Source organism: Platalea leucorodia, assembly GCF_965183815.1.
Source record: "Platalea leucorodia genome assembly, chromosome: 2".
Classification (NCBI taxonomy): domain Eukaryota; kingdom Metazoa; phylum Chordata; class Aves; order Pelecaniformes; family Threskiornithidae; genus Platalea; species Platalea leucorodia.
Genome location: NC_138824.1, coordinates 125905527 through 125932297, shown reverse-complemented (window position 1 = coordinate 125932297; position 26771 = coordinate 125905527). Strand labels below are relative to the sequence as shown.

The following is a 26771-nucleotide window of genomic DNA, read 5'->3' as shown; positions in this document are numbered from 1 at the left end:
TTCTGTGTGTGCGTGTGTTAGAGCATTCAGTTCACAGCATCGCACTTTTAATGTGCAAAAAGGACTTCTTCTCAGACCCTGTGACCCTGGGATCTAAGCCCAAAATTGAAAATATGAGGCCTCCTGACAAAAGCACTCATGTCCTTTGTGGTTTTCAGCAAGGCCCTTGAATTCTCTGGGCCTTATTGCTTCTCCCTTCTTCACCTCGTTGCATTTAAAAAGGGATCTATACTAACCTACTTCAAATAATGTTCTTTTAAGCATTCTGTTTATCATTTTCTGAGGGAAAAAATACATTTCAGGCTCAGTTGCCATGTTTTATTGAAGCCCAGTTGCAATTTTTTTTAAGTAAGGGTTTAATATTTAATTTTGCCATTTTGCAATGAACACCACGCAGAATTAAAACCACACTTTTGCAAGTGAACTAATACTTCAGATTCCTTATTTAGCTCTTAGCTAACTGAAAAATAGACTTCTTTTTTAACTTTACATTTGGCATTGGTATGGTACAGACTAAGAAACATAATTTCATTTTGTTTATTCCAGTTAAACCTAGTGTACTGTCCGCAGGCTCTAATAAGTCCTTATAAGGTAAGGTTGTGAACAAAGGCTGAGAGAGAGTCTCTGCCCTGCAGAGTCTACAGTTAAAATGGACCAGATAAAAAAGGAGTGGTATAAAAAAAGCATTGCTACTCCCAGTGAGCTGAGGCGTATGGAAACTTGCCCAAAATAAGACCAAATGAGTGGCAGGGCCTGGCTCTGAACTGCTGTAATCAGTAGAATATTCTATTTTTGATAACTTCCTTGTCTTCTCTGTCCCTTGACACCCCCGACCATTCAGAATTTTTTAGCATACATAAGCATACATTTTTTAGCGTATATACAGTTTCTGCTTCTTTTTGCCCAGTTAAGTTTTAAATATCTTAAATTAAGGAGCTGGAGTAGGCACAAATGGACCACAGGTGATGGGAAGAAGGGACAGACAAAATTACTTACTTCTTTTCATTCCTGATAAGTTATTCTCTTTGGGTTGCTTATTCTGTTTTGTCTTCCCTTATTTTTTTTTTTTTTTTTGAAAATACAAGTACTGAATATAAGGTAACACAGCTGCCATAGGGCATAAGGTAGTGTTTCAAGTGTTGTAGTCTTGTAATGGGAATGCAAAACTGCAAGGATTCACAACCACGAAAGAGTTAACACTTTCAAATGCAGTCCTATGGCTTTCTGCATTTACAGTAAGGAGGGCCAATTCTGGCCAAGTTTTCAGGAGCACAGGGGGGACACTTCAGCACAGGGTTAGTCAGGGGATTAAATATCAAACTCTTCTCTGGCTTACAGAAAGAGGTATAGATCAGCCTCAGATGAAGGCTTAGCCATATTGTGGAATACTGAATGGGCATTGATCTAGTCTGGTCTTCGTGTTGAAGTGAGATGTTGTGCAGGAGCTGCCATGTTGTCCTTTTTTATGTTTAGATTTAGCAAGCTGAGGAATGCTTTTCCTGCTTTTTTCCACGTCTTTTGGGTGCTGCAGCAGACCTGAATGACTTGTTCCATTGAATATGTAATCTTAGCGATGCTAAAGAGGACCATTCTTCCACCACATGGTGCCTTCATAATTTGTCTGAAATTTTGTTATTCTGCCATGTAATTTGTCTAGGTCCTAGGGAGTTTGCTGTCACCTTTTACTTCTTCAGCATTACTGTTAAGCATATTTAATACATGAATTTCAGTGTTCTCCTTCCCTCTTCTTCACTGTCGTTTATTGGGCCTCAAATGAGGGAGGCATTATACTTGAAGCATTATTAGAGTTGATATACTTTAACCTATCTATGAAGATACATAGAGGCTGATGTGCCATCCCCAGTACAGATGTATTCTAGATTGGTCCTTATATGACATTTCCATATAGTTAATAGCATGCCAGGCTGCTTTACCATTTACTCATCTTGAGTTTAGACAACCCAGTTTTACATTCTTCAGTGCTTTGAGAAATCTGATCCAAATTTGCACACCCATTCTGTCTGAAAAGATGTGCAGGTCTCTGCACCCCCCATGATCTTGCCTAACCACAAGCTGACTTTTTTCTCCAGTAGAGCTAATTAACTTATTCTGGTCTTTTCTTTCTGCCGCTATGCCTAATCCCTATGTACCCCTTTATGTTTTTCTGCCCTGACGGATGTTTGCAGCTCCTCCCAGTTGAGCATTGTCCACCACTTTCATTAGTAAGCTACTTCTTCAGGCTCATTAATGAAGATGTTAAATGAAAGCAGACCTCACATGGATTCCTACAGCATCTCACTTACACACCTGCTTACAACTTTGCTCTTACATGCCCCTTGTCATTATCCCTTGTTTATGGTTCTTCAGGCAATTGCCAATCCGTGACAGTGCTCCTAACCCAAGACAGATTGAATTAAATTTGCTAGCAGGAGTTCATGAAGCACTGTATTAAACACCGCATCCTCTGAATTCCCTTCAACCATGAATTTTAAAAACAGTCTAAAAATAGCATCATAGGCCATGCATAGAGCATACTGGACCCTTACAAGTTATAGAGTTGGGGTTTGAAAATGGATAATAAATATTGTTAGCATGATGAATCTGGAAGACTGCCCTGGCTCAGGTCTCATCATCTCCAGAACTGACATTGCTTGTGTCGTAACGTCAGGCCTGAGCTACCTGATTTAGAAGTTTCATCTGTTTTATAAGCCACAATGGTTTTTCCCTTTGAATTAATAATCTAATTGCCGGTATAAGCAGTAAGTTAAATATGTGCTTAGCACTTATCCTTGCTCCAAAAGTGGATTCCAAACTCAGTTCTACAGTGCAGGGCGAGAATTGCACCAGAGAGGTTCCCATTCCGATCTCGTTCAGGGAAAAAATCGTACTTTGGTACTAAGCTTTCCCTGGTGATCAATTAATGCATCATTACTATTTATTTATTTTCTATATTTCCTACAATCTGCTGACTCTCCAAGGGCATGGCTTTGAAGGAGTCCCAAGGGGTCAATATATGAGAAGAGTAAGCCTAAGGGGAAAGAAGAGCTGGTCGATATTCCTATGACTATTTTCTAAATGGTGCAAGCCAAAATGGAAGTGGTCAGGAATATATTACTGTGAATGATGATGATTCAAAATAAAATTATGAAAGTAGTGATCAGAAAACGTGAGATAGCGTCCTATTGGAAGATCAGTTCTGTCGGCGTCAAAGCGTTTTGCAGGAGCGTGGTGATGCAACAAATTTTTTTGACAGATGAGTGTCACAACAAATCATTTTAACTTTCTAGTTTCATTTCACTACTGTCAAAATGTTTAACTGCAATGAGGCAAAAAGGTTTCATTTTGACTGTACTATTACATTTAATTTTGTTTAGATTGGCACGTTAATTTTGATACCATATATTTATACCTAATGTTGCAAATTGTTACAAAGCAGTGGGAAAGAACCCTCCTTTCCATGCTTTTGCAATACAGACTTCAAACATTTGCAGAGTTAAATTTCAGTCAGTGACAGTGACATTCTCTCACTGGGGCAAATATCCTACCACACAGTGGCAAGAGGCAGCCTTCAAATATTTCTTCCACCACTGCTTTCCTCTGAGCTTCATATACGTTTGGAGTTCTGCATGCCTTGTCACATATAATTAGCAGCTGTTGAGTGAATTGATCAGTTAATTTCCATCTCACACTCAGATGCATTTAATCCATTAGCTGATGATTTGCAGAGATTTTTCTCCTTCACATTTCCTCACCTGTGTTTTATCAATAGTTAAATTGATTGGGTCACCATTACTCACTGCTTGTCCAAGCCCTGTTTCTTTGTTTGCCTCCTTCCGGACCATGTGGTATTTTAACAAGCACTTGGCACCTCAGTCATTTAAATGTCATCATGAATGTCACCTCTTTTCATTTATTTATTAATCAGCATACCTGCTATTGAACGGTCTTTCCAAATAAAAGTCATTCGTCCTTTCTGTAGCCTCTAGCATGATCCCATCACTACTTTACAATACTTTTATCTGTTCCTTGGCTAGACACAGATAAAGGCAAGCCACCTTTGAGGTGTCCTGGGCTCCTCAGCAGTTCCAGGAGAGCAAGTTGGTCATGGTTGGTTTTAAATGGCTTTTTGAGGAAGGGAATTTTTCTGGCTAATACTGTTTCCTCTGCAAGATATCATGTCTAAAAATTAAATTTTCTAAAAATAGGCCTGGATACAGGATGGGTCTTTGCAAAAGCACAAACCTGGTCAAACTGCAGGGCACTGAGTCTGAAATTCTGGGCTGTTGCACTTGTATTGTGACGATAACCAAAAGGCTCAAGTGAGACCCAGGCTACTGATGTGTGTACACACACACGCGCACAGGCACACACACACACACACAAACACAAACACACACACACAGCTGGGTGAACCCTTGGTCAAAAGACTTGGAAAAGAGAAGGGACAGGAGAGGGAGGAAAAAGGAGGGTAAAGAGGGGTGGAAAAAGTGGCTCAAAGCCACACAATGCTCATGGCAGAGTAACAAGCTAGCCTTCCTCACCCCCAACCCAGTGTCCCACCGATGGACCTTACAGCCACCTGCCTCAGCTGTGGTCCCCTCTGTTCCCTTGGGCAAGTCGCATCACCTCTGAGGTGCTTCATGTTTCTTTCCTGTGACGCTGGGATCATGACACCAGCCCTTCTCATGAACTTTTAATGTGTGACAGAGGATCCTGCATTCCCTTAGAAAGAGACTCTCTGGGCACGGTCCTGAGGTCAGTGCTTCCTCAGCCTGGTGGGCTTGAGTGGAAATTATTAACAGGTGTACCTTCCATATACATGTACCTTCTCAGCTGGACAGAGAGGCTGTCTGAAATGCAATTTGCAATGTCTGCTTGCTTCCCAACTTGGCAATACCCAAAGCCCTACTTAGCTAGCAAGTAACACTGCCCTCTTACAGCTGTGAGCACTGCCACCAGGGCCAATGCCCAGTTGCCAGGACACTATTAATGGTGTAGGTGCTGTTGTACCCATTCTGGCATCCTGGCGTTGAGAGATCTACATGTACATCCCAATGGCTTTCTTTTGTGGGAGGCAGCTAGTGCTAGGCACTGCAAAGAGTCATTGGGGTGCCTTCAGGAGCATCGATACCCATTAGGGCGTGCGTGTGGTTAGAAGTGACTTCTTGTTGTGGGACACGACATGCCCAGTAACCTTTCAAAGAGACAGGGACGCTTAAGTGTACCACAAGCCCCTACACATGGCAAAAGACCCCCATGCCTGAGGCTTCATGTTTCTACTCCTCTTGCTAAAGGGCCAATAATCAACTCAATACCCCTGACAGAAGAAGACTAAGAACTGTGAGACTTTTTCCTTTCTCCCCTGTAGTAAGTGAAAATCCATCAGATGATTGCCACAGGGACATCCGAGCTCCGAAGGCTGCTGGCAGTGACCCAGCGTATGCAGGCTTGTGCCTCTTCTGCAGCTCACCTCACCTGTACCCCTATTACTGTGTTTTTCAAGAAGATCCTTTCAAGATGAATTACACAAGTACTTCTCGGTCACCTATTCGGTTCTGCCTTCCCCGTGCATTTTCCCCTTCTACCAACGCCCAGTATTTTCTGCAGCTGTCACTACCTGTTTCTTCATCAAATATTCCTTATTCCTGTCATTCCTCTGTCAAATCTGTGTGTACAATTCTAGTATGTATTGGCAAGTACTGATTCCTGGGAATTCCTCACTTTCCAGGCTTTTCTCTAGGACCTGCTCTCTGTGTCCCTCAGCTAAGATAGTGCTGCACTATCCAGCTTAGGATCTCTGGGTGTGTCAGAGCACAGGGCAGCTTGCCATCAGTTTTCATGGCTTCTCGTAGCTTATCTCAGTACCAACTTTTTTCTCTAGGCAGCGTTGCTCCTCAACCCACCCTTCTAGTTCCCTGTTCCCTCTGGCTGCCAACAGCATCCTAGCAGGAACTATCTCTGACTTGCTTCTTCTCCCAACCCCTCTCCACTTAAAAAAAAACCAAACAAACAAAAACAAACAACCAAAAAAACCCCACTCACCTTTGTGAGGAAACCTGAAGAGCAGAAGTGATGGCCTGACAGGTACCATCAGGACAGAGAAGAAGAAACTGAAATGTCAGGTGTCTGATAGAATAGAATAATTTCAGTTGGAAGGGACCTACAACGACCATCTAGTCCAACTGCCTGACCAATTCAGGGCTGACCAAGTTAAAGCATATTATTAAGGGCATTGTCCAAATGCCTCTTAAACGCTGACAGGCTTGGGGCATCGACCACCTCTCTAGGAAGCCTGTTCCAGTGTTTGACCACCCTCTCGGTAAAGAAATGCTTCCTAACGTCTAGTCTGAACCTCCCTGGCACAGCTTTGAACCATTCCCATGTGTCCTATCACTGCATCCCAGGGAGAAGAGCTCAGCACCTCCCTCTCCCCTTCCCCTCCTCAGGAAGCTGTAGAGAGCAATGAGGTCGCCCTCCAGCCTCCTTTTCTCCAAACTAGACAAGCCCAAAGTCCTCAGCCGCTCCTCATAGGACATGTCTTCCAGACCTTTCACCAGCTTTGTTGCCCTCCTCTGGACATGTTCCAGGACCTTCACATCCTTCTTAAGTTGTGGGGCCCAGAACTGCACATAGTATTCAAGGTCAGGCCTCACCAACACTGAATACAGCTGGATAATCATCTCTTTTGACCACCTGGTTATACTGTGTTTGATGCACCCCAGGACATGGTTTGTGATGATGTCATGGGGAAGATGCGGTATTTCCCTGGAGGGAGTGTGATGGATGCAGATGGGTGTCCAGACCTCTCGGAGCTGTGCTGCAGTCTGCTTGCAGGCTCAGCTGAGCACCAGGCTACCTTCTCACTCCTAGTTCCTTCACTGAGTCGTCTTCCCCCTTCAGTCTGTGACTCCCAGGAAGTCTGTGGACTTCAGGAAAACGAAACCTATTGTCAGGAGAGTTACATTCACTATACGGTGCGTGTACCTTTCCCGGGAAATTGCAAGGTGCCCTCAGAATGAGAAAGGTTGGAAGCCACCAGCTTAGGTCACTTAAACTAAGTTACACGAACCCAAAGATCACAACTCCTGGAAAAGAAATGTCCACTTTACTCGAATGAGGGACATACCAGTAATTTCCCAGTAGGCCAAGCACAGCTTCCACTGTGCAAACGGTAAAGCATATTAAAGCTGCCCTCAACTTTAATACAGTGCCACAGCCGGAGGGCACTACAGCTGATCTGATTTGGGGACCAGTCAGATCAGAATGGAGCTCGGCTCAGTGAGATCCCTGTTCTCATTTGATATCAAATTGAAGGCAGCCAACAGAGCTACACCGCACAGCTCAGGGGACCCCAGTCAGGACAGCTTTGTCGTAGCAGTTTGGCAGCTTACAAACCACCAGCCAAATAAGAGCTCTCAAAGAGGCTGGGAGTTTGAGGAGCAAATGGCAGCATGTGTGTATGTGCATATATTAGTATGTATATATCTATACATATATACGTGTTCTAAGTATGTATATATTTGTATGTATATATTTTATATGTATATACACACACAGAGATAGCCATATATGATAGTTGTATGCCGTACGTGTTATTTGTCTGCATGGAGCTGTCAAATGCTATGCATGCGTACACACACTTATACCCAAACTCTCTAAATACCCTGGACAGTTGTAAGTCTTCAGTGTTTCACTCAAGCTGAAAAGAGTAGCTTCTCCACTTGTGTGGCTGAGTCAGTATTTCTCCCTGTTTGAAGGAGATCCCTCTGATACTTCTGCTCAAGGGAGGAATCTAGGTTTTTTCCTTCCTTCCCTCCCCTCTGTCCAAGCCTGGGGCATCAGAGGAGCATGCAGCAGCAGAGGCCATGGGAGGAATGAATCTTGGATCAGGCAATGTCCTTCTCTTTCTTGGTGTGATGTCTGGCAGCTCATTGCAAGGAAGAGTCAGTGGATATGTCTCCTCACATAAATCGTAAACATCTTTGGATGGCTACAAATGAGGTCACAGGGGGTCTTGGGTTGCTTTGGAAATCCTGCAACTCCTACGCTCCGTGGCTGATAGGAGAGAGTTTTTGGCAGGAGCTGACCATCTTCCATGAGCATAGGGCTTGCACAAGCTCCTGTGTGGGGAATGGTGAGTTGGGGGAAAGAAGGGAAGGGACTGAAGAGATAGATGCATTTCTCAAACAGCTGGGGCAGATGATGTTCAGTTTTGGAAGTTTGAATAGTAGGGGGAGAGAAAGCGTACACTTACCTCTTGCCTGGGTGGCTCCAGGCTCTGTGTTCTTCTGCCTGGGCAGCAGCTGAGGGGATCGTACCTTTAGTTTTTCCATTCCTCAGTCACATCCAACAGACTCCACTGGAGTTCTGGGGGGTGGCAGGAGCCCCTGAGCTCCTCTTGTAAGAAATGTGCAGGATCCTTTACTGAGTTAGTGACAATCTCCTTAGCTCTGCAGGAAAGCACCTGAGTGCAGTGCTTCCCTGGCACAGCCAGCCAAAGCTGTTTGCATCTCAGTGCCGTGCTTCCAACTTCAAAGTCAGCGGAGGACTTTATCTCCCTCCCGGCTTTCTGTCACAGCACCCCCCTGTGCCAGAGCTGCGGTTTCCATCTCTGCTTCCCTTCACGTTCCCTCGGCTTTGCAATGCTGACCGTGCTCAGTGCCCTTTGCCTCCTCTCACACTGGGGGTATTTGGCTACTTCTTCTCAACATCTTCCCTCAACAGGTCAAGGGGTGGCCCGAGGCACACAGCACTATGCAAAGGCATGTGTCTGCCCTGTTCCCCTTGGACCCCAGCGAGCCTCTCCCCTGCGTTTCTCCTTCTTGAACCAGGTCTCTGTCTCTGTCAATCTCTTTACATTCTGCAGCGCGACTGGGTGGACAGCTTGAATCCAAAACAAGCTTTCCTGCCCAGCGTGATGGGGAAGCACCTCTCCTTCCCTGTTGTCACTACTTCCCTCCCGAGGTAACTAATAAATTGCTCTGAGTCTTTAAATGGACTGTTATTTCTTCCTTCCATCAGCACTCTCTCTTGACTCGCAGTGCAGCTTCAGCTTCAATGAATTTATTGGCATGACAAGGTACACAGGTGATGCCAAAGTTGACAACTTAATTCATCAAATGCTACTGTCTTTCTCTCATCTACACTCTTCTGTCACCCCTTTCCTCTTTCCCCCTCCTCAGCTCTCCTTTATTTCTGTCCGTTCGTCTGTCTTTCTCTTTCTGTCTGTCTCTCCCTCTCTCCCTCCTTCTCCCTCTAATAGTCTCCCCAGGTGATAGTTAGCTATCTCACACTCAAGGCAGTCTGTCTCTCTTGACAAACGGAGCCGTCAATCAGAGGACTCGCCAGAAAGGGAAAGGAATTGGTCTTTACAGCACGTTGGCTGTTTTCTTGCCTTTGCAGCATGCGTGGGGGGTGGAGGTTGAGGGCAACAGTCTTCAAACCGACTTACAGAAGCCACGTTTGCTTTAAGGCTGGTTTGGGGCTCCAGAAGAACGAGCTGTGGTGTCACAGGGACAGAGGAAAGGAGAAAAGCCCATCAACCCCAAATGTGTATAGGCAGGTAGAAATATCATTTAAGAAGAAATCCAACATCTTGACAAAATCCCCCCAGAGGATAAAGTCTCTGTTAAACAGAGTAGCAAATGATCTCTCCTTCTTGCCCTCCCAATCCCATAATCCTTTGTTGGCATGGCAATTGCCAAAGTATATAAAGAAAGAGACAGATCCCTCAGGTATCTGTCAGCACTAGATACAATCTACCCAGGACAGTGTGTGTGTGGCATTTAATCCTCCATACATCAAGCGTATGCCCAGGATATAGTGTCACGCTGTATTTGCGCTGCATCCCTTGTGCCTATTTGTCATGAGTGTCTGCGCCCGATCCAGTGGCAGGTTGATCCATAGTGTGATGCCATCTTGGTTATATCTCTGCTTTTCCTCAGGCTTTGGCAGAGTTTTCATCATTGCGTTCTGATGCAAAGTTTCCTTATTTTTTTATCACTCTCTGTACTTTAAGGAAATAATTTTTGTAGACTCCAGTATATCATGACCATCAGAACGGAACGTGTATGAGTGTATCCCTATCATCTATCAGTATCCCTAACTATATTGATTACACTTCTATTCTTTTTTCACTTTGCACAATGTTTAGCGGGTCCTGCTTTTTTCCTTGCATTTATGAACCGCAGGGCTGATTCTCTCCTCTTTTTCATTCCCTTTCATGTAAAAGAGTATTTTATCTTTACTTTATGCCACCAGTGAAGAATCAGGCCTGTTTTGTCTGCCTGTGGAGAGGTTTGCCTTGGGTTTGCTGTGCCAAGGAATTTTGCAGCATGACAATTCCTCATAAGGAACTCCTTTTAACAGTCTGAGGCTTTGCAGATATTCCTCCCCTGCTCCTCCTACTCACCGGCTGGAGCTGTAGATGGTAAGGCATCATACCTCTCGTGACACTAGTTGAGTACCAGTCACTGGGAATGCCATACAACTTGCACACAGTAGTTCCCTAAGACTGAGAAGGGGAACTGAGCCTTAGAAAGGTGGAGTGGCTTACTCAAGGTTATAGCACAAGTCTGTAGCAGAACAATCACTGTACCTGGAGTACCAGACCTACCGAGTCCTTCACGAGTTATTCCTCCCTTCATTTTTTGGTAGTGTTGCTTACCCTGCTAACTGTGCTATTACAGGTGCTCAGATGTGGATGTGCTGTTACAGCAGAGAGACATGGCTTACGTTTTCAATTGGACTTAATTTTTGATCCCCTGCTGCGGTGGAAGTATTTGCATTTTTTTATTCGTGTTCTTTGTTGATCAGCAGGGGAGATCACCTCATTCCTGTTCTCCAGCCAGTAGCACTGGATTTCTGGGGTGGGGAGTCTTTGCTTGCAGAGCCTTAGATGAAAGTTGTCTGTAAAGCTGTTGTCCCACTCAACATAAAGGTGCTGGCGAACTTTTCCAGATGTAACCTCATCCTCCTGAGAGGACAACATCTACCTATTTCTTCTCAGTTTGATACTCGCTATTCCGAAACTTCTTACAAAATTTTGCTGCTTCTTTCTTGTAGGCACCCACATGTATAGCTAACCCTGGGCATCTGACAGCCAGCCTTCTCCCGGCCTCTCAGAACAATTTGGGTGGGTAATCCCGCTCAGATCTGATGGAAATTAAGTACCCGAGGCTCTTGTCCCCTGCAATTCTTTGCAATCCTAGCATACAATGTGCTAATTACCTCAGTTTGCTAACACTGAGAGACCAGAAAAAAATTTCTGTCAATTTTGAAGAGGGCAGACTTGAAGCCCACTGGGGGAAGAGGAACAGCCACTGTTTTCTTGTGTCTTGTTAAAGCTGCAGGAATAAGCCTCATGCCTGGCAGTCTGGGAGAGATTCTCCTTTAATTGAAATGGCACCAGTAATGTGTTTACAGAGCAAAGCTCTTGGAACCCATCCCTCCCCTCCCTTGCAGTTGTCTGCACGTATACAGTGCATCTTTACCACACGGCAAAGCTTGGAAAGGGAAACAGTGGGAAACTTCCAAGATGTCAAGGTGCTGCTGCACGTGGCTGAACCAAAACAGAGTCCTCTCTTTTGGCAGGGAACCTCGGACAGCAGAAACTCTCCTCTCCAAGAAACCTTGGCTCTCAGTTGGTTTTTGGGAAGGAGATCACTACAATCACATCTCAGCTCTAGCCAGCTGCTTACTTTGTTTGAAGACACCTTTACTTCAGGAGTACTATATTTGTTTTTTCCTCTTTTCTGCTGGATCAGGCTTGTGTAGATGAACATTTCTGACAGAAGGGATTCTTTGCCTTGAACTCTTTGGCTTTCTCTTCTCAGATGGCTGATGATAACACCCTGGCCTTTAGAAAATACGCTGCTGCAGCTATCACCAAGCTCAACAATAGCTAACAATTGAAGGTCTCACAGCTGGCATTTCATAACTGTGTGTGCTGGGGAAGGCCACCATCTGTGGATCCAGCAATAGTGACAATGCAGGAATGTGCTGAGCAGCCCAAGCTGAAAAAATGTGGAGTTGCACTTTCAGTCGTTTTCACACTCAAAATTTGCGACTTTTTTGAGATAAGGATTTGTTTCAGGTTCATTTTTGCTTGAAGTTTTTTTGGTGGGGCTTTCGGCATCAGAAGAGACAGCTGCTCTCTGCTAAGACATTAGTCTTCTGATTGCTGATCTGACTATTTGGTGAAGCAGCTATGGTGGCTTGTGCTATAGATTGTCCATCGCTTGCTGAACTGGACAAAGTGAATCCTCTTGCTGGGGAAACAGCAGTGTGTTCTTACCAGACTGCTGTCCTAGGCCATGAGTTGGAGAGTGATAGATCAAGGACAGTGTCCAGTACTTTACGCTCTTCTCCAAATCTGTGCACTTAACACATGAGTGAATTTTATCCAAAGCATATAAAGGTCTGAGTATGGGATTATTAGCTTTTTTTTCTTTATACTTTTGACTGGAAGCAAAACCGGCATTTCCAAAATGCTATGCTGCTTTCTTCTCCCCTAGAAGCCCGAAAGCCATCTTGAAAGGTGGTTACAGCAAGCTGTCCTGCTCCATTTTGCTCGTTTCAATGCGTGAGGAATGAAAGTCTGCTAATAAAAGATGTTTTACATGTACCACATGCATTTGATTTGAGTGAGAGGCTTGTCACTGAGAAGCTGTCTGCCTCAGTTGAAACTGAGCCAGGTCCTTGGGTATGTGGTATGCACAAAACACTTAGAGCGTTGTATTCGCCGCCCTGTGGCTTATCGCAGAGGCTGTGGGATAAACCATGGGCAGCCAAAGGAATCTGAGAACAGGGTTTGGAGAGAGCTGTCTTTTCTTTTCAGCCTGTGTGTGGATGTCCATCAGGTGGTTCATGAAGGCAGTTCTGTTGGTTGTACCACCTTTCCCTAATGAGCTGAACATAAGCAACAGCATAAGATCTGAAAACAAACAAACAAAAACTTTGGCTCTGTTTCTCCTGCATGTAAAGCTACGATGGACAACCTCGTCTTCATCCAGAGTGGGGTGTTAGCTGAAATTAACTTCCTCCCCTGCTTGCCTAATCAGGAAAACCCCAGTCATCTTCCTAACGCCTAGAAACCCTCTCTGAACCTGTACCTCTTGCCCTGGAATAACATTAGGCTTTTCTCTGTGCTTCCTTCCCATACCTGGCCTGTGCTCCCTAGTCTACTTCCCAAAGAAAGAGTGAATAGGCAGGAGCCAAGGACTCAGTTAAAAAAACATACTCTTGCTTTTTTCTCTCAACTGGCTAATAAAGCATCTCTATTCTGGCTGCAACACTTACTTGAAGACATCACCCATTCTTGCTGTATAAGAATTTGTCCAAAGGCCATTAACATCAAAGGAGGAGCTCCCTGGGCTCTGAATCAAGCCCTAGAAAGGCTGCGTAATAGAACTCAGCTGCATACCTTATACATCCAACATGCTTAATGTTTCTGTTAAATGTGAAAAAGTTTTTCTTAACAAAATTCTCAGAGATACACTAAGGACAACTTTTCTCACAGAATTTCTCTTCCAGGATGGCTGATTCTATCTGCAGAAGAAAAGATTTTGTATTGTTTCAGTCCCATAAGTAAATACTTGCCAGATTTTAAAAAATGGTCTAGGGGAATATATAAACACACTTGAAACAAAGACCAAAAGCTGTGTACATCTGTAGTCCTTAAAGTGTTTGGGATTAGGCGGCATTCCAAGGGTTAATCCCTGGGGATTAGCATGGCAAGCACTTCTGTTGTTGTTTACACATGTCCTGTGAAGAAGGCTGTGTTTTCACAGCAGGCCTCTCTAGGAGCGTTAGCCATAAAGTGCTTGCAGTCAGTTTTACAAGCAGAAAGAACCGGAGCAACACCAGTGGCAAATGCATAGAGCTGTCCTTTAAAGAGAGATGAACCACAGATAAGTGGATCACTGCAGCCCTGGCATAAATTTGATATGTTAATAGGAAAGAAAAAGAAGTTTCGTAGCAAGGAACCAATACTTCATATCCAGAGGTCCAAATCTGGTGATAAGGGGATATCAGGCATGCATATGGCTTGTGCTTTGTGCTTTCATTTACGTGCTAAGCGGGCAGCTGAGAACCTGCTCCCCTGGGCTGCATCAGGATCCACAAACAGGGGCTTATGACCTTGTGCTTGGTGGGGGGACACCAAAAAGCCAGGTGTGGGTGAAATGCTGTCAGCACCAGGCCAAGGCTGGGGCTCAGGCTTGGAGCTGGGACTGCTGTAGGGTAAAAGGCTGGGGTCTGGGTTTAAAGCTGAGGTGCTGGGTTAGGAGCAGAAGTGACACTGCCTTTATCCCTGTCCCACAACATCATATCCATGCACTGAAAAACAAGGTTGGCTTGAGACTCAAGCTATTTTTTTCTTGCTGTTTCTCTCTCAGTTAGGAAGTGAAATAATTACTCTCCTGACAATTTCATGGAGACAAATTTAAAAAAAAATAAAATCAGTGGGAATGAGTATAAGCAGTAGAGCCCAGTTCTGTCCTGACTTTTCCAACAGCTTATGGATGGGACAGTCTAACAGGTTTACACTCCATGCTGCTCTCTGCTAAGAAACAATGTACTGGAAGTGTTTCCCATGCAATTTTAGGCAGGAAAATAGTCCAGACACTTAACTGTATATTGGGCGAGGCAGAGCCTTCCTTTGGACAAAATGGCTTGGCTTGCCAGCTCTTACTCACAAATGTGCAGTGATCTCTGACACCCTACCCAGCTCAGCAAACTGGGAGGGCTTTCCAAATGGCTTTGATTTACAGCATCCTGCCTGCTTCTCTGCTCCCGGTCAGTGCAATACGCACAGTCCCCATCTGGATTTGAATAATTCCCTGCGTGGCGTCTCAGTGGGTGAGGCTCAGCTGCACGATGCGGGAAGCTCACCAAGACACAAAGGCCAAGCTAGCAGCCCCTGTGCCTCCTTCGGCCTGTCCTCTCTTGGCATCAGCAGCGATGCTCAGATGGAGGGGTGCCACGCTGGGGCAGAGCAGTGTAGGGGCACACGTAGGTTGGGAACTGCACATCTCTTAAGTGGTTTCTATGCTCTGGTTCGGATAGACCCTTTGCTAAAGGCCACCAGAGATGGACATGGCAAGGCACCCCTTTCAGACAATAGAAAGAAGCAATTTTTACACCTTGTAAAAGCACTGTAGTGTATTTTGAGAGGTTTTTGATTCCCAGGGGATTAAAAAACAAAACCAAGCCTTCAATGTTTGCCTTTACTTCACCAGAAGCTTTAATGCTGAGAGAGGCACTGGCAGGGTGAAACAAGCCTAGCAGAGCAGAAGGTCAGAAGGATGTTTCAGAGTCCACTCTCTTTAATGAAGTTCAACAACATCACTCTCTGCCATCCCGCCCTGGTGACACTTCGTCTCCCTCTGGCTGAGGCTGCGGTATGAATCAGACCGTAAAAAACACATCTTGGGTCTCATGTCGCATTTTGTCTGCAAAGTGCTTCAGAAACATTAGCATGCTACATCCCAAAGGGTGTCTGGATTTTACTTTCCAGCCCTCAGCTTGCTCCCTTTGCAGACCTAAGCAGCAACAAGCTGTTTCTTGTTACGGCTGTATAGAGCTGTGATTAGCCTGCTGCACACATAAGAGGGAAATTAAACCATTTAGTTGTGTTTAGCAGCTCAGCCCCTTCTTCAGGCCCTCTCTCCCCACTAAACACTTTAACTAAACAATGACTAATGAGGCCAATTTGCTGTCAATTAATTGCCCCAGGAAAGGACCCCTAATTGTGGTGAGCAAGGTGGCAGCTCTAAAGCATTCAAGGGCCATATGATGGTCAGCATCCCCCCTACCTCTGCCTTGGGGCTTATTAGCATCTTTGTGTTTGTTGCAAAGTGCTGTTAATTGGGAGCTGGGGACAAGGAAATGAGAACTCTCGAGGCTAATTGATAGGCACCTGCGGAGGGCTTTAGTGGCTGCAAAGTTCCTTTGACTTTGGAGAGAAGTCCTGATGTTTTCTTTAGCCCTGAAAGCCAGGGGCTCCTGTGGATTAGTGGGTGGGAGTCTTAATTTTCCCCAACAGATGGGGGTCCTACTTGCCAATACAGAAGAAGGTAACTAGGCTGGAGGAAGCAACTAACTAATGAGGATATATGGAATAGGCTGTGGTGACTTTCTCCATTTGTATCCAAGGTGCCCTTCTTGGGACAAGCAGTTAGAGCACTTAAATGGAGCTTATGGGCTTTCTTATTTTCAGTACTATTTGCTTCTGTGTCTTGGAGGGATTAAATAGCTTTCGCTGTATCTTAGGTCTGTAGAGTGGGAATAAGAGCTCTATTTTTTTTTAATGTATTGTGACTTATTGACAAAATACCTGACTATTAAGCAGTCTTGTAATTTCAGATTGGGGAGTAGCTGCCCCACAGTATAAGACTGCATCTAAGGGTCTTATGCAAAGCTCTGTTTACCCAAAGGGAGCAGTCAGACCCTCTGACTGTGAGCTTCACGTGAGTGCGTTTACAGGGCTCAGAGCCATCTTCCAACTAGATCTCCACGTCCCTCTCTTTGTGTTTTTCATCTTGCCATACCCAATTTGAGTTCCTAGTCCTGTGCTTCCTGCCCTTGTCTCACAAACCCAGCCTCCTCCTGTGCTGAGGTCTGCAGAGTGCAAGCAATGCAGGAGCCAGAAAGTGCTGCCCCATGCCTGTAAGTGCCCCTTGCATATAAGTACCACTTATGCCAAGCAGTGGTTCCAGTTCCTGCCATGCTGTGCCTGTGCTGTGTCTAGATGCTCTGATCAAAAGACAGGTATTTGAACTGTTTGTGAGCTGTGGCATGGCCAATTCCAGTATAAACTGAGTTAGGAAAAGACCTCTAGAAGCATTACTGGTTATATATATTCATCAAGGGTGTCCTCGATGCTTTCTTTTTCCATCCCCCATTGCACTCCTGGAAAGGTGCTCAGGAGCTGGCCTCCTGGATGTGAACTCACATCCCTTAACCATTGGGCTGACTCATTTACTAGGAGATTAGGGGTGTAGCACCACTCCTTGCCTGCTTCCATAGCCTTGAACGATAAAGCTCATCCAGCTCACCCACATGATCCCAGGTAATATCTCAGGAGGAGTTTTGAGCTCTGATGGGTTTTGGTCATAAAAGGGAAGGATAACAACAACAGATGTTTGCGTGTTCTCTTGTTTGTGGTTTCCTTGCTGCCTCCCGTATGCGGCCCCTGGTTTGTAATAACTGCTATAGCGGGTGTTTTTGAGACACGGTAATGTTTTGTGGAAACAAATCACTTGCTTTCATCTTGAGAGCAACAGTGATTGCGCTGGGGGAGTGTGCTCTATTTTTCATGTCTCGGTCTTTCTTGTTATTTAAATTAATGTGAGTTGCAGTTGTCATGAAAGTGAAGGATTGACGGCAATTAACTAGAACAGGCTTGGTGCAAGCAGGTTCTGCGCAAGCCCGTCCTACCTAGCTCTGTCACTGTGCCTTGCCTGGGACCTGAATTCCCGCGCCAGCTATGCCGTTGCACCCCTCCTGCCCCGCAGCTCCCCCAGCTCTCCCAGCCCAGGGCACCCTACAGCATCTCTGCCCTTGTCCCACTCCTGCCTTGCAGGCCACCCGCTCTTCCAATGTGAGCTTCTCCAGAAGAACGGCTACTGGTTAGTTTAGGGGTTGTTATTTACCATCGGTGGCATGTAGGATGAAATGCTGAGCTGGCATCAGGCTTGTCATGTAGATGTGAAATGTAGGAGAAACAAATATGTGAGTTTCAAGCCATTCTTCTCAGAGTTCATTTCCAACTCTCCAGAATCTGTCCCTGGTGTGGGTAGGGCATCCTGCCCCTCCGGGGATGGAGCAGTGGGTAGTACACTGTGCTTCCTTTCATGTCGGTCTCTGCTCCCCACCCCATCCAGGGGGATCCTAAGCACAGGGTAATGGATATCCCATATTACATTTACACTGAAAGGGAGAAAAAAATCTGGGAATTTTATCTTTTTCAGCAGTACCAGAGAGCCTGGCAGTGCTTTCCCATGGTCCCTGGAGCCAGAAGGGTCCAGCAACAGCCTGGTCTGCCGTGGAGGGATGAGTTGTTAGGCTGAATATGAAAACGCCTGAAAGCACTGTTTAACTGTAGTGCTTCCCCTACTGTGGGTCTGCAGGCTGTGATTTTGCCTGTGCTAATGGTTCAGGGAGGCCAGACACAAAAGGGTTTTCCAGTTGAGGGTCAACAAGAGGTGGCTGGGCAAAAGGAGGCTGCGACACCCAGAAGATCCTGGTCCCAGGAGGTTTTATTCTCAGCAATCCTTCTTCCAGCAGTCCGGGAACTGTGAAAACATAACATAAAACACACACATGGGAAAAAATAATAAGGTCAAAGCTTCTCATTTTAAGACTGTCCTAAAAAGGTGTGTGCAAAGTAGTGACAAGTGCCAAGGAGGCAATGCTAACTGGTGCTGGTGCTGACAGTTTTGGCATTTTAACACACTGGCTTGACTCCCTGAAAATTAAAAATCTCTGACTTTTTATCTGAGTGAAATTACTGTCCACTAAGATCCAGTCACTTTTAATGCTAGCTGGCTTTGGATTCTAAGCAGACAAAAGTAAACCAGCTTTTAAATTCACAGGGAAATTATTTCCCGCCCTATTCTCCCTCCTTTCAGCCTTTCCTTGCTCTCTGACCAAGGTGGCAGCTGAAAGGAACCAGTCATGATACTCCTAACAGGATTTCAGTCTTGGATGCCCTTTTCTTCCTCATCTGAAAAAGTGGCAAGACAGATATGACCATCTGGATAAATCCTTCTCCTCTTGGGCATTTGGTCTGCATGGTCAGATCTGTTTGTATTTGCTGAGTTTACTTGATCTTCTGCAAACTAAAATGACTTGACGGCTTTGGAAAGTGGCAGGGTACACATGTCCTAACTGCAGCTCTGCTGCTGGTGCCCCGTAGTGGCTTTCACTGCTCTCTCCTCAATTGTTTTGGCTGTCATCACACCGTTCTGCTAGGACCTCGGACTGGCCTACAGCTCCATCTGCTAGTCCTGCTTGAGCTTAGTCCTTCGTGGTTTGTTGCGTGGCTTTTTTTCCTGATGCAAATGTTAACCCCTTGAGGTTAAGATAAAACCCCCAAAACATGGTCTAGGCAATGGTTCTACTCCTGGGCCCTGCTTACCCATGTTTGCCAGCACATCAGAGAAGCTGTGCTGAGGATGCTCCAAAGTCACCATCCTTGTGTCCCCTGACAGAGCAGCTAGGACACAACTCTTGCAAAAATAGCAGCCTCTCTTGTTCTTTCCCAGACTAAGCCCCTCTGTCGTCTCCAGTGTGTGTTGGTCTCAGATCTGAAACACAGCGTGTACTAGAGGTAGCTGTGCTGCTACAAGGCTCTTTGCTTTGGTGTGCCATGAAACACAAAGCTACAAGCTTCTTTTGGAGGAGGCAGAGTATTTAATTTCCCAGCTGAGGTATTTCCTTTCTGCTGCACTTTATGCAGTCTCGGGGTATTGGTTGGCAAAGGTATTTGCTCACTTTCCGAGACCACTGTGTGATTCTTGGTTTGTACCGACAGGCATTTGCTGTGCAGAATGGGTGTGTGACAAAGGGGGAGGAGGCACAAAATGGATCTAGTCAGTGAAACTCTCATGTACCCCTCGATATGGTGGGATCAAGTTCTTTGACAACATCAGTGTTCTCCAACAATGTTTATTTTCTTTTGTTCTGTTGCCTCTTACCTCTTCCTACGTGCACAGAAACACTGCCGATAGCTTGCAGTGAATCACCGATGTAAAATGTAGCAGGGCTTGTGTTTGTCAGGGGATTTTGCTTTAAGACGAAGGTGGTGTTTTTCTGCTATGCTTTGCTTTACCCAGTATTGTGCTGCTAGGGAGGTGTCCCTACTCTGAAATTCCGTCTCTCCAGGGAAGGGGACTCTGGTGCAGTCAACCATTCCCCCAACACTCCTTGCTTTGGTTGCTTCCCCAAGGGCTGATCAGCCATCAACTCTAGCTCTTGAGCAGCAAGCCATCTTCCAAAGTCCCTTCTCCTTCCTTCCTGGTGCCAGTTAAAGCAGGCTGCTGAGGGCCTCATCCAGGCGAGTTTTGTGTATCTCCAGGGATGGAGTTTCCACCACCTCTCTGGGGAACCTGTTCCTGTCTTTGACCTCCCCAAAGTAAAAGTTTTTTCCTCATTTTGAGTCAGAATTTTCCCCATGTTGCAGCTCATGTCTGCTGCTTTTTGCTGTTCAGTGTGCACCTCTGAGAAAAGCCTGCCTCTGTCTTCTCTGCACCTTCCCACAAGCTATTTGTAGCCATCAATAAGATCTCCCCTCAGCCTTCTCTTCTTCAGACTGAACAGACCCAGCTCTCTTAGGTTCTCCTTGTACGTCAAGTGCTATAGCCCACTGACCATCTTGGGAGCCCTCCAGTGGACTTGCTCCAGTATGTCAATGGCCTTCTTGTAGTAGGGAGCCCAAAACTGATGTAGCGCTTCAGATGCTGTCTAACAAGCACCATATAAAGGGATATAATCACTTCCCTCCACTTATGGGGCTACGGTCTTGCTAATACAACCCAGGATGCTTGGTCTTTGCTGCAGGGGCATATTGCTAACTCATGCTGGACTTGGTGGACCCCCACATCTCCTGGACTGCTTGAGCCCAGCACTTTCACCCTTCCAGCAAGTATCAGGGTGGTTGAAGTCCCTTACCAGGGACTGTGATTGTGAGGCTTCTTCTATCTGTCTAAAGCAGTCTTTGTCCACTGCCTCTTCTTAATCAAGTGGTTGGTAGCAGACACCAACCAACGGGGGTGACACTGTGATATCCTCTGATCCTTACGCCTAAGCTCCCAGCTAGGTCAGCGCCCAGAGCTGGGTGCCCTCCAGGCACTCCTTTGCAGAGAGCGTACCTCATCTCCTCGCCTTTCCAGCCTGCCATTCCTGAAAAGCCTGTATCCATCCCGCACAGCACTGCCAGTCCTGAGAGCTGTCCCACCACGGCTCTGTCATCCCAATGGGTTTATAGCACTGCGAATCTGCGTGAACATCTAATTCCTCCTGTTTTTTCACCATGATACTTGCATTGGTGGACAGGCATTTGAGATGGGCCCCCAGCTGTCCTGCTTTCACAAGGGGAGTGCAAAAGCTTTCCCTGTTGTGTTGGCCCCCAGCTGCTTCCTCACTGCCTTCCATGCTGTCACTTCTCCCCAGATTATGGCAATCCTTCCCCAACGTGCCCAGCTTAAATCCCTCCTTGCCTAGGTGAGTGAGCCTGTCGGCAAAGACGTGTTTGCCTCGCTTTGTTCAACAGGTCCTGTTCCTGCTCAGGACCCCTGTCCATGAGTTTGGGGCCAACAGAGAGGGGCTAATGAGCTGTGGGTTGTAAACAATATTCCTATGAATCCAGCAACACAGCTGGAAGTAGTGAGTTGCTCTCTTCAGGCTTCATTTCCTTTTCCGCACCTAGCTCGTAGGCAGCTTTGCCTCAAAAGGACCATCAGCCCCTCCTGCCAGGGAGGGGGAAAGGGGAGGCTGCTCTCTGTTTACTCTGTGGTAAGCAAAGCAGAAAATGATGTTGTTGCATTCCTCGCTACACACAAATTCAGAAGCTGAAAATATAAAAAAAATAAATTAGAAGATACCTTTTTAGTCAAACTCCCTCACCACCTCTGGGGTGTGAAGCGTGGAAGGGATGTGAGAGAGGAGAGACTGCAACAGCCTGGTCTGCTTGGAGGCCGATATACCAGCATGCTCCATACCTGGAGGTACCTGGTCAGGTCCCAGGGTGGTCATTTTGGTCCCATGACACAAACTCAGTTAGCTTGGAAGGTCATTAAGGATCCTGAATGCACGAGCCATGGCTGGTCTTGTGAATCTTTCAAGACCCTGACATGCTTTTGGTGCTGCACCGTGTGAGGTGCAGTCAGCCAGAAGCTACCTATTGCGGGCAGCCCCTGGGGGATCCCTCTTGGCTGAAAGATGTTGCAGAAACCTTCCCGCTGCCGCTATTGTGCCTTCCCTCAGCAAATTCCCATTAGCCATGGCGCACATCCCTGCTTCTCACCTCGTCACGGCAGTCGCAACAGAAATGAGCTTAACAGCTCTCCGGTTCAATTCCCAGGGAGCATTTGGTTCCATGAGCAGCAGAGAAGGGTCCTGGCTAGCAGCATGGGTTCTATCTGCCTGTGGGAGGTAGCAATAACTAATACACCCTCTGAGTCAGTGCCTTGAGGCCTGGCACCCTGCAGGAGGATGTAGAGCTGCATCTGGGAATGTTTGGAGTGTAAAAATTAGCTGGGACAGTGCTTGGAGCCTGCCAACTCCTTCCATGCAGCCTTGGGGTAGTCAGGCAAATTCTTAGGGGCTATGAAGGCCCCCAAACCTGTCCAAAAAAAAGCATCACAGTTGCAGCAAAGGCCATTTCTACCTGCAGATCCTTGAAGCAGTGGTACCTATTGTTCTGATATAATTTCAGAAACCCAGGTAGTAATGAGGAATGCAGCCTGTGAGATGAGTCTATGGCTGCCTCTGATTAATAGGTAGGCAGACAGGCTGCCCTCCAGAAGTCAGGGTAATGAGGTCCAACTTTGTTTTGTCTTCACAGTTCCACCAAAGATCTCCAATATCTCCTCGGACATCACCGTGAATGAGGGCAGCAACGTGACCCTGGTTTGCATGGCAAATGGGCGTCCTGAGCCTGTCATCACCTGGAGGCACCTCACTCCAACAGGTAAGAGACCCAACTGGACTCGACTGTGCTGGTGATTTGTGAACTATACAGTAGTTTCCTTCTCTTCCAACATCAATAGAAAATTCCGGTAGCAATACAGGCAGCTGTAAAAAAGTGACAAGAATCTTAAATGCACTGCAAGCTTGTTTTGCAGTGTGATTTCCCAGGCACGATAACGAGGTTGTCCGAGGGAACAAAAGAAATTACTTCAGTAGATGCTCTACAGTATTGGACCTGTAATTCTAGCTTTGGTCTTCATCTAGTTGTCCCAGTCTCTGCTGCTGGTAATGCACAGCACGGTGGTGGAGACAAAACACTGCTGGTGCCAGAGAGAGGAGAAAGGATTTCTGTTTAGATACTACATAGAAGAGGTTCTTTCCGAAGACCGTGGAATTTGCTTCCCACTGATTTGCCTTAAAAGGGAGAAGCAAACAGTGGCACAAATGATTTCATATTACTCTCCACTTTGGCAGACAGCCTTCCTGTGTCTTGTGAGGTGAGTAAAGAAGGCATTTTATCTGCAAGATCAGTGAAGAGCAGGGTGGAGACAGAATAAAGGAGAACTTACCAGCTTTGTTCTGCTATCTAACTGTGCCTTCCATGCTCAGGGACGTGGCAAGCTTGGAAGGAGAATATCCTTTCAGTAGTCAGACTCCATAAGGTTAGCAGCTCGGGTTGCAAGGAACCCTCACCTCCTAAAGGTTTATCAGTAGGATGGGAACAAGAGGTAGGTTTCTCTTCCTCTGTATCACGTCCTTTGAGGGGAGAAGAACTCTTTACCTGATTTCTTTTGCCGTCAGATATTCTTTCATCTAAAATGCGTGGGGAAAGCATTGATTAGCTCCATATGAATAGTCTTCTGTGATATCCCCATATATGTAAAGGGTTAAAGAGGGTTTGAGGTAGGCAGAGTACAAGCTTTCTGCATGTGCTACAGACAGTCAAGCTATCTACTGCAATTCAGCAGCCAGAAAAGAGGAGAGCATTGCAGAAAGAAGGCTGGAGAGAGAAAGGTAGAACGACACATTGGAACAGAGCTCAATCCAAGGGCTGCATCCAGAAGCCCCTGGATTTGGGGCCTGTGGTTCAGACTGGGGTTAATCAGATTTCCTGTCTCATCCCTTCAGCCAAACCAAAGTCTTCCTGAGCTTTCATGTATATGTAAGTCAGATATACAGTTTGTATTTCTGGCCCATTTCTTGCAATACCAAAAGAAGGAAGATGGGGAAAGACTGCCAGAAAGAAGTGGGAGGAGCAGAGCTGATGAGGAGAACACTACTCCTCTGTGGTATCATCATCACTACCTGACTTTCCTCTTCTGCTATTTTCAGTATTAAGCATGACTGTGCCATTTGCGTATATAGGGAAATAGAACCTATTCTTTTCACCTTTAATTATGTATATAGACTCTTCTAGCTCTGGCATTTCTGCTCTTAAGATTTATTTCATATCAAATCTTCTATCTTACTGCTGCATCAGTCTCTCAGTTCTCCATGAAACTCCTCCTTGTATTCAAGTAGGAGTCACTCCCTAGCTACTCCGCGAGCACAGCCTAACATTGTCCAAGTTAAGGGCGTTACAAGGATGCTAGCTTAAATCTTCATGAAAACTAAGGCCTGGTACACATGAGATGCGTTGTTCAGAGCACTAATAAGAAGATCCTTGTCCTGACTTGTCACTTTGGCTGCATGTTCGTGCTTTGTGTTTTCTTCCAGTTGTACCACCTACTCCATTGTATCAGACACAGACTTCTTTTCTCCCTTTTAAAAAGGTTCCTCAGAGCAAATCTTCATTCTGGCTATCTCCTCTGGTGAGCAACAGGCCTGGGGAATCCCATCCCCTCTTTGACTCCAGGGTCAGTTTTCCTGGGTCTGTTGTTCAGTTTTCCAGCATGCCCCTTCACACTTTTTCTCCCGTGCTGTGTGTCTCAGAGGTGTTGCCTTGTTAGCATCCCTCAGCGCCATCTCACTGAGCCCCTTCCAATCCATCCTCAGTCCTCCCCTCTACAGAGAAGCCTGCCAAGCACCCCCTTCCCAACCGACTAGAGCCAGGGATGAAGGGCAGGCCCCAGTCTGTCACCTCCATGTCTCACTGCTTGTTGTTCTCTTTCTTTTTTTCCCATCTCAACCCATCTGTTATCTTTTATGGGTACAGAGGAAGTGCTTTCAGGCAGACATCAGGTCTTTGAGCAGCATGTAGCCCAATAAGGCACTTGTCCCAAAATGGGGGACAGAAGGGCTTCTTTTAAATGTTTTCCTTGAGGCTGACAATGAATATAAATTCCAAATCTGTTCCAGGGCTGCTGCAGTTAGAAACACGTCTTATCTTGGAATCTCCCTTTTCCAGAACTGTAAGGCATTTTGGCTCCATTTATGCTAGTTTTGAAGACATCTGCTATGCATCAAAGAGCTATTTTAGATCATTGTAAAGGTTTCTAAAATATATCTCTCTCCTTGGTTTTTTTTTCGCACTTGAACTCGTGACTGCAGAACTGGAAGAACGAGTGTTATTGAGCTTGTGTAGGAGGTTTTGAATGGACAGGTTGTGAAATTAAACCAGCATTGGGGGGCGAGAGGGCCAAATCACCTTTTCTTTGTGCACTCTCTTCAAGGAGTTCATTAGCAAATTTGTCTGCTGTTTCTTTCATTCATTGACTTCGTCAATAGTGTTTGTTGGCTAATTACCTGAGTTAGGACCGCAGAAATGATTTATTTCTTGTTGGCTGGGAAGTGGAAGTTACAAATGCAAAGGGAAAGTGGCGTTGCTACTTACGCAAAGAAGGCAGGGGTGCATATGATAGTTCATTTAAATGCTGCTGGGCCTCAGGATTGATCATAGCCCATTCATCTGCCTATCTGGGAAGTTAAAAAAATTGTTTTGTAAAATGCTGTATCGCTTCCTTTGCTGGTCCTTCAGTGAGCAGTTGAACTAGGCATTTTTCTTGCATCAACTATAAGTCCCCAAGCCTTGAAGCAACTCATAGGAAAAAACACTCTTCTTACCCCGTGAGATAGCTAAAGTGTGGCTGCGGTTGTTGATTGTAGCCTGGGAGGAAGGCACGTAAGGGGAAAAATACTTTAATAATTCCAATGTCAAATGACAATACAGATCAGCTTTAATTTAATGAAAGCAGGAATGACATTCCTTGGAATGATGCAAGTCCTTGCTCTCCACTTCCATTCCTCTTCAGATGATTGACTGACTGGGTTTTGACAGAGCAGGTGGAGAGAGTCAGCCAGACCCTTTTTTTCCTTATCAGACAGGCTATTATGCTGTAGGACACTGGCAACCTGGTCTAACTAGTTGTGGATAGTTTAATAGGCATTGCCTGGGAGCACAAACAGCCTCATTAACTCTTCTCCTCTAGCCAGCAGAGTTCTCTTTTGGGATCGCCAACCTGCAGCTTCCAGCAACAGGCCAACACCTCCCTGCTCATAGTCCGATCCCTTTCCTGTGATTCAGGACACGGCTGTGGGCTTATTAAGCTTATTAAGCCATGCCCTATGACTTTTGCCATCCCAGTTTGTGATGGTAAACCATGGAAAAGACCGTAGCAGCCCTCTGAACTGGATTTGTCAGGAAACTGTGATTTGTTCAGTTAGAGTGGGGATGAGTATGGATGATTTCCTACACAGACTCACAGACTACATGAGTTAGCACTTGTCAGCATTAGAAATATTTCACTGGGGGATATGCTATAGCCTCTTATCTCTTGAAAGGGACAAAACCCAGATTCTCCTCTCTGTGACTTTGCACGAGGAGTGGGTGTTATCCTATTGTTTTCTTCTCCTTAATATTGACTCATAACCTATGTGATCCATGGCCCGCAAAGGTATAGATTATTTTTTCCTTACTGAATGCTGTCCAATCAAATTTCCTGTAGTTGCACCACAGCCTGGACAAGGTCCCAGCACAGGGCCATGTATCATTTATCACGCTGACACATTCTGTGTGGGCTACTGCAGGGAGCCTACCCATCTATGGCTAGTTATGTTAGGAGATGCTCTGTTTTCCCTGTACCGTGCACCAAGATAACAACTAACATAGCCAAGAAAAGAATCCAGTAAGATAGTTTACA

General features: G+C 45.8%; 1 protein-coding gene across 3 annotated transcripts in view; it reads left to right on the top strand.

Moving 5' to 3' along the window:
- The window catches only part of LSAMP (limbic system associated membrane protein), a gene marked incomplete at both ends in the record, with an annotated part of 319707 nt that overhangs the window by 178351 nt on the left and 114585 nt on the right, over nucleotides 1-26771 (top strand). For all 3 annotated transcript variants that reach the window (XM_082337973.1, XM_082337975.1, XM_082337974.1), the window contains one exon: nucleotides 22568-22693. In XM_082337973.1, the coding sequence (XP_082194099.1) occupies nucleotides 22568-22693 (126 nt within the window). The remainder of the gene's footprint in view (nucleotides 1-22567; nucleotides 22694-26771) is intronic.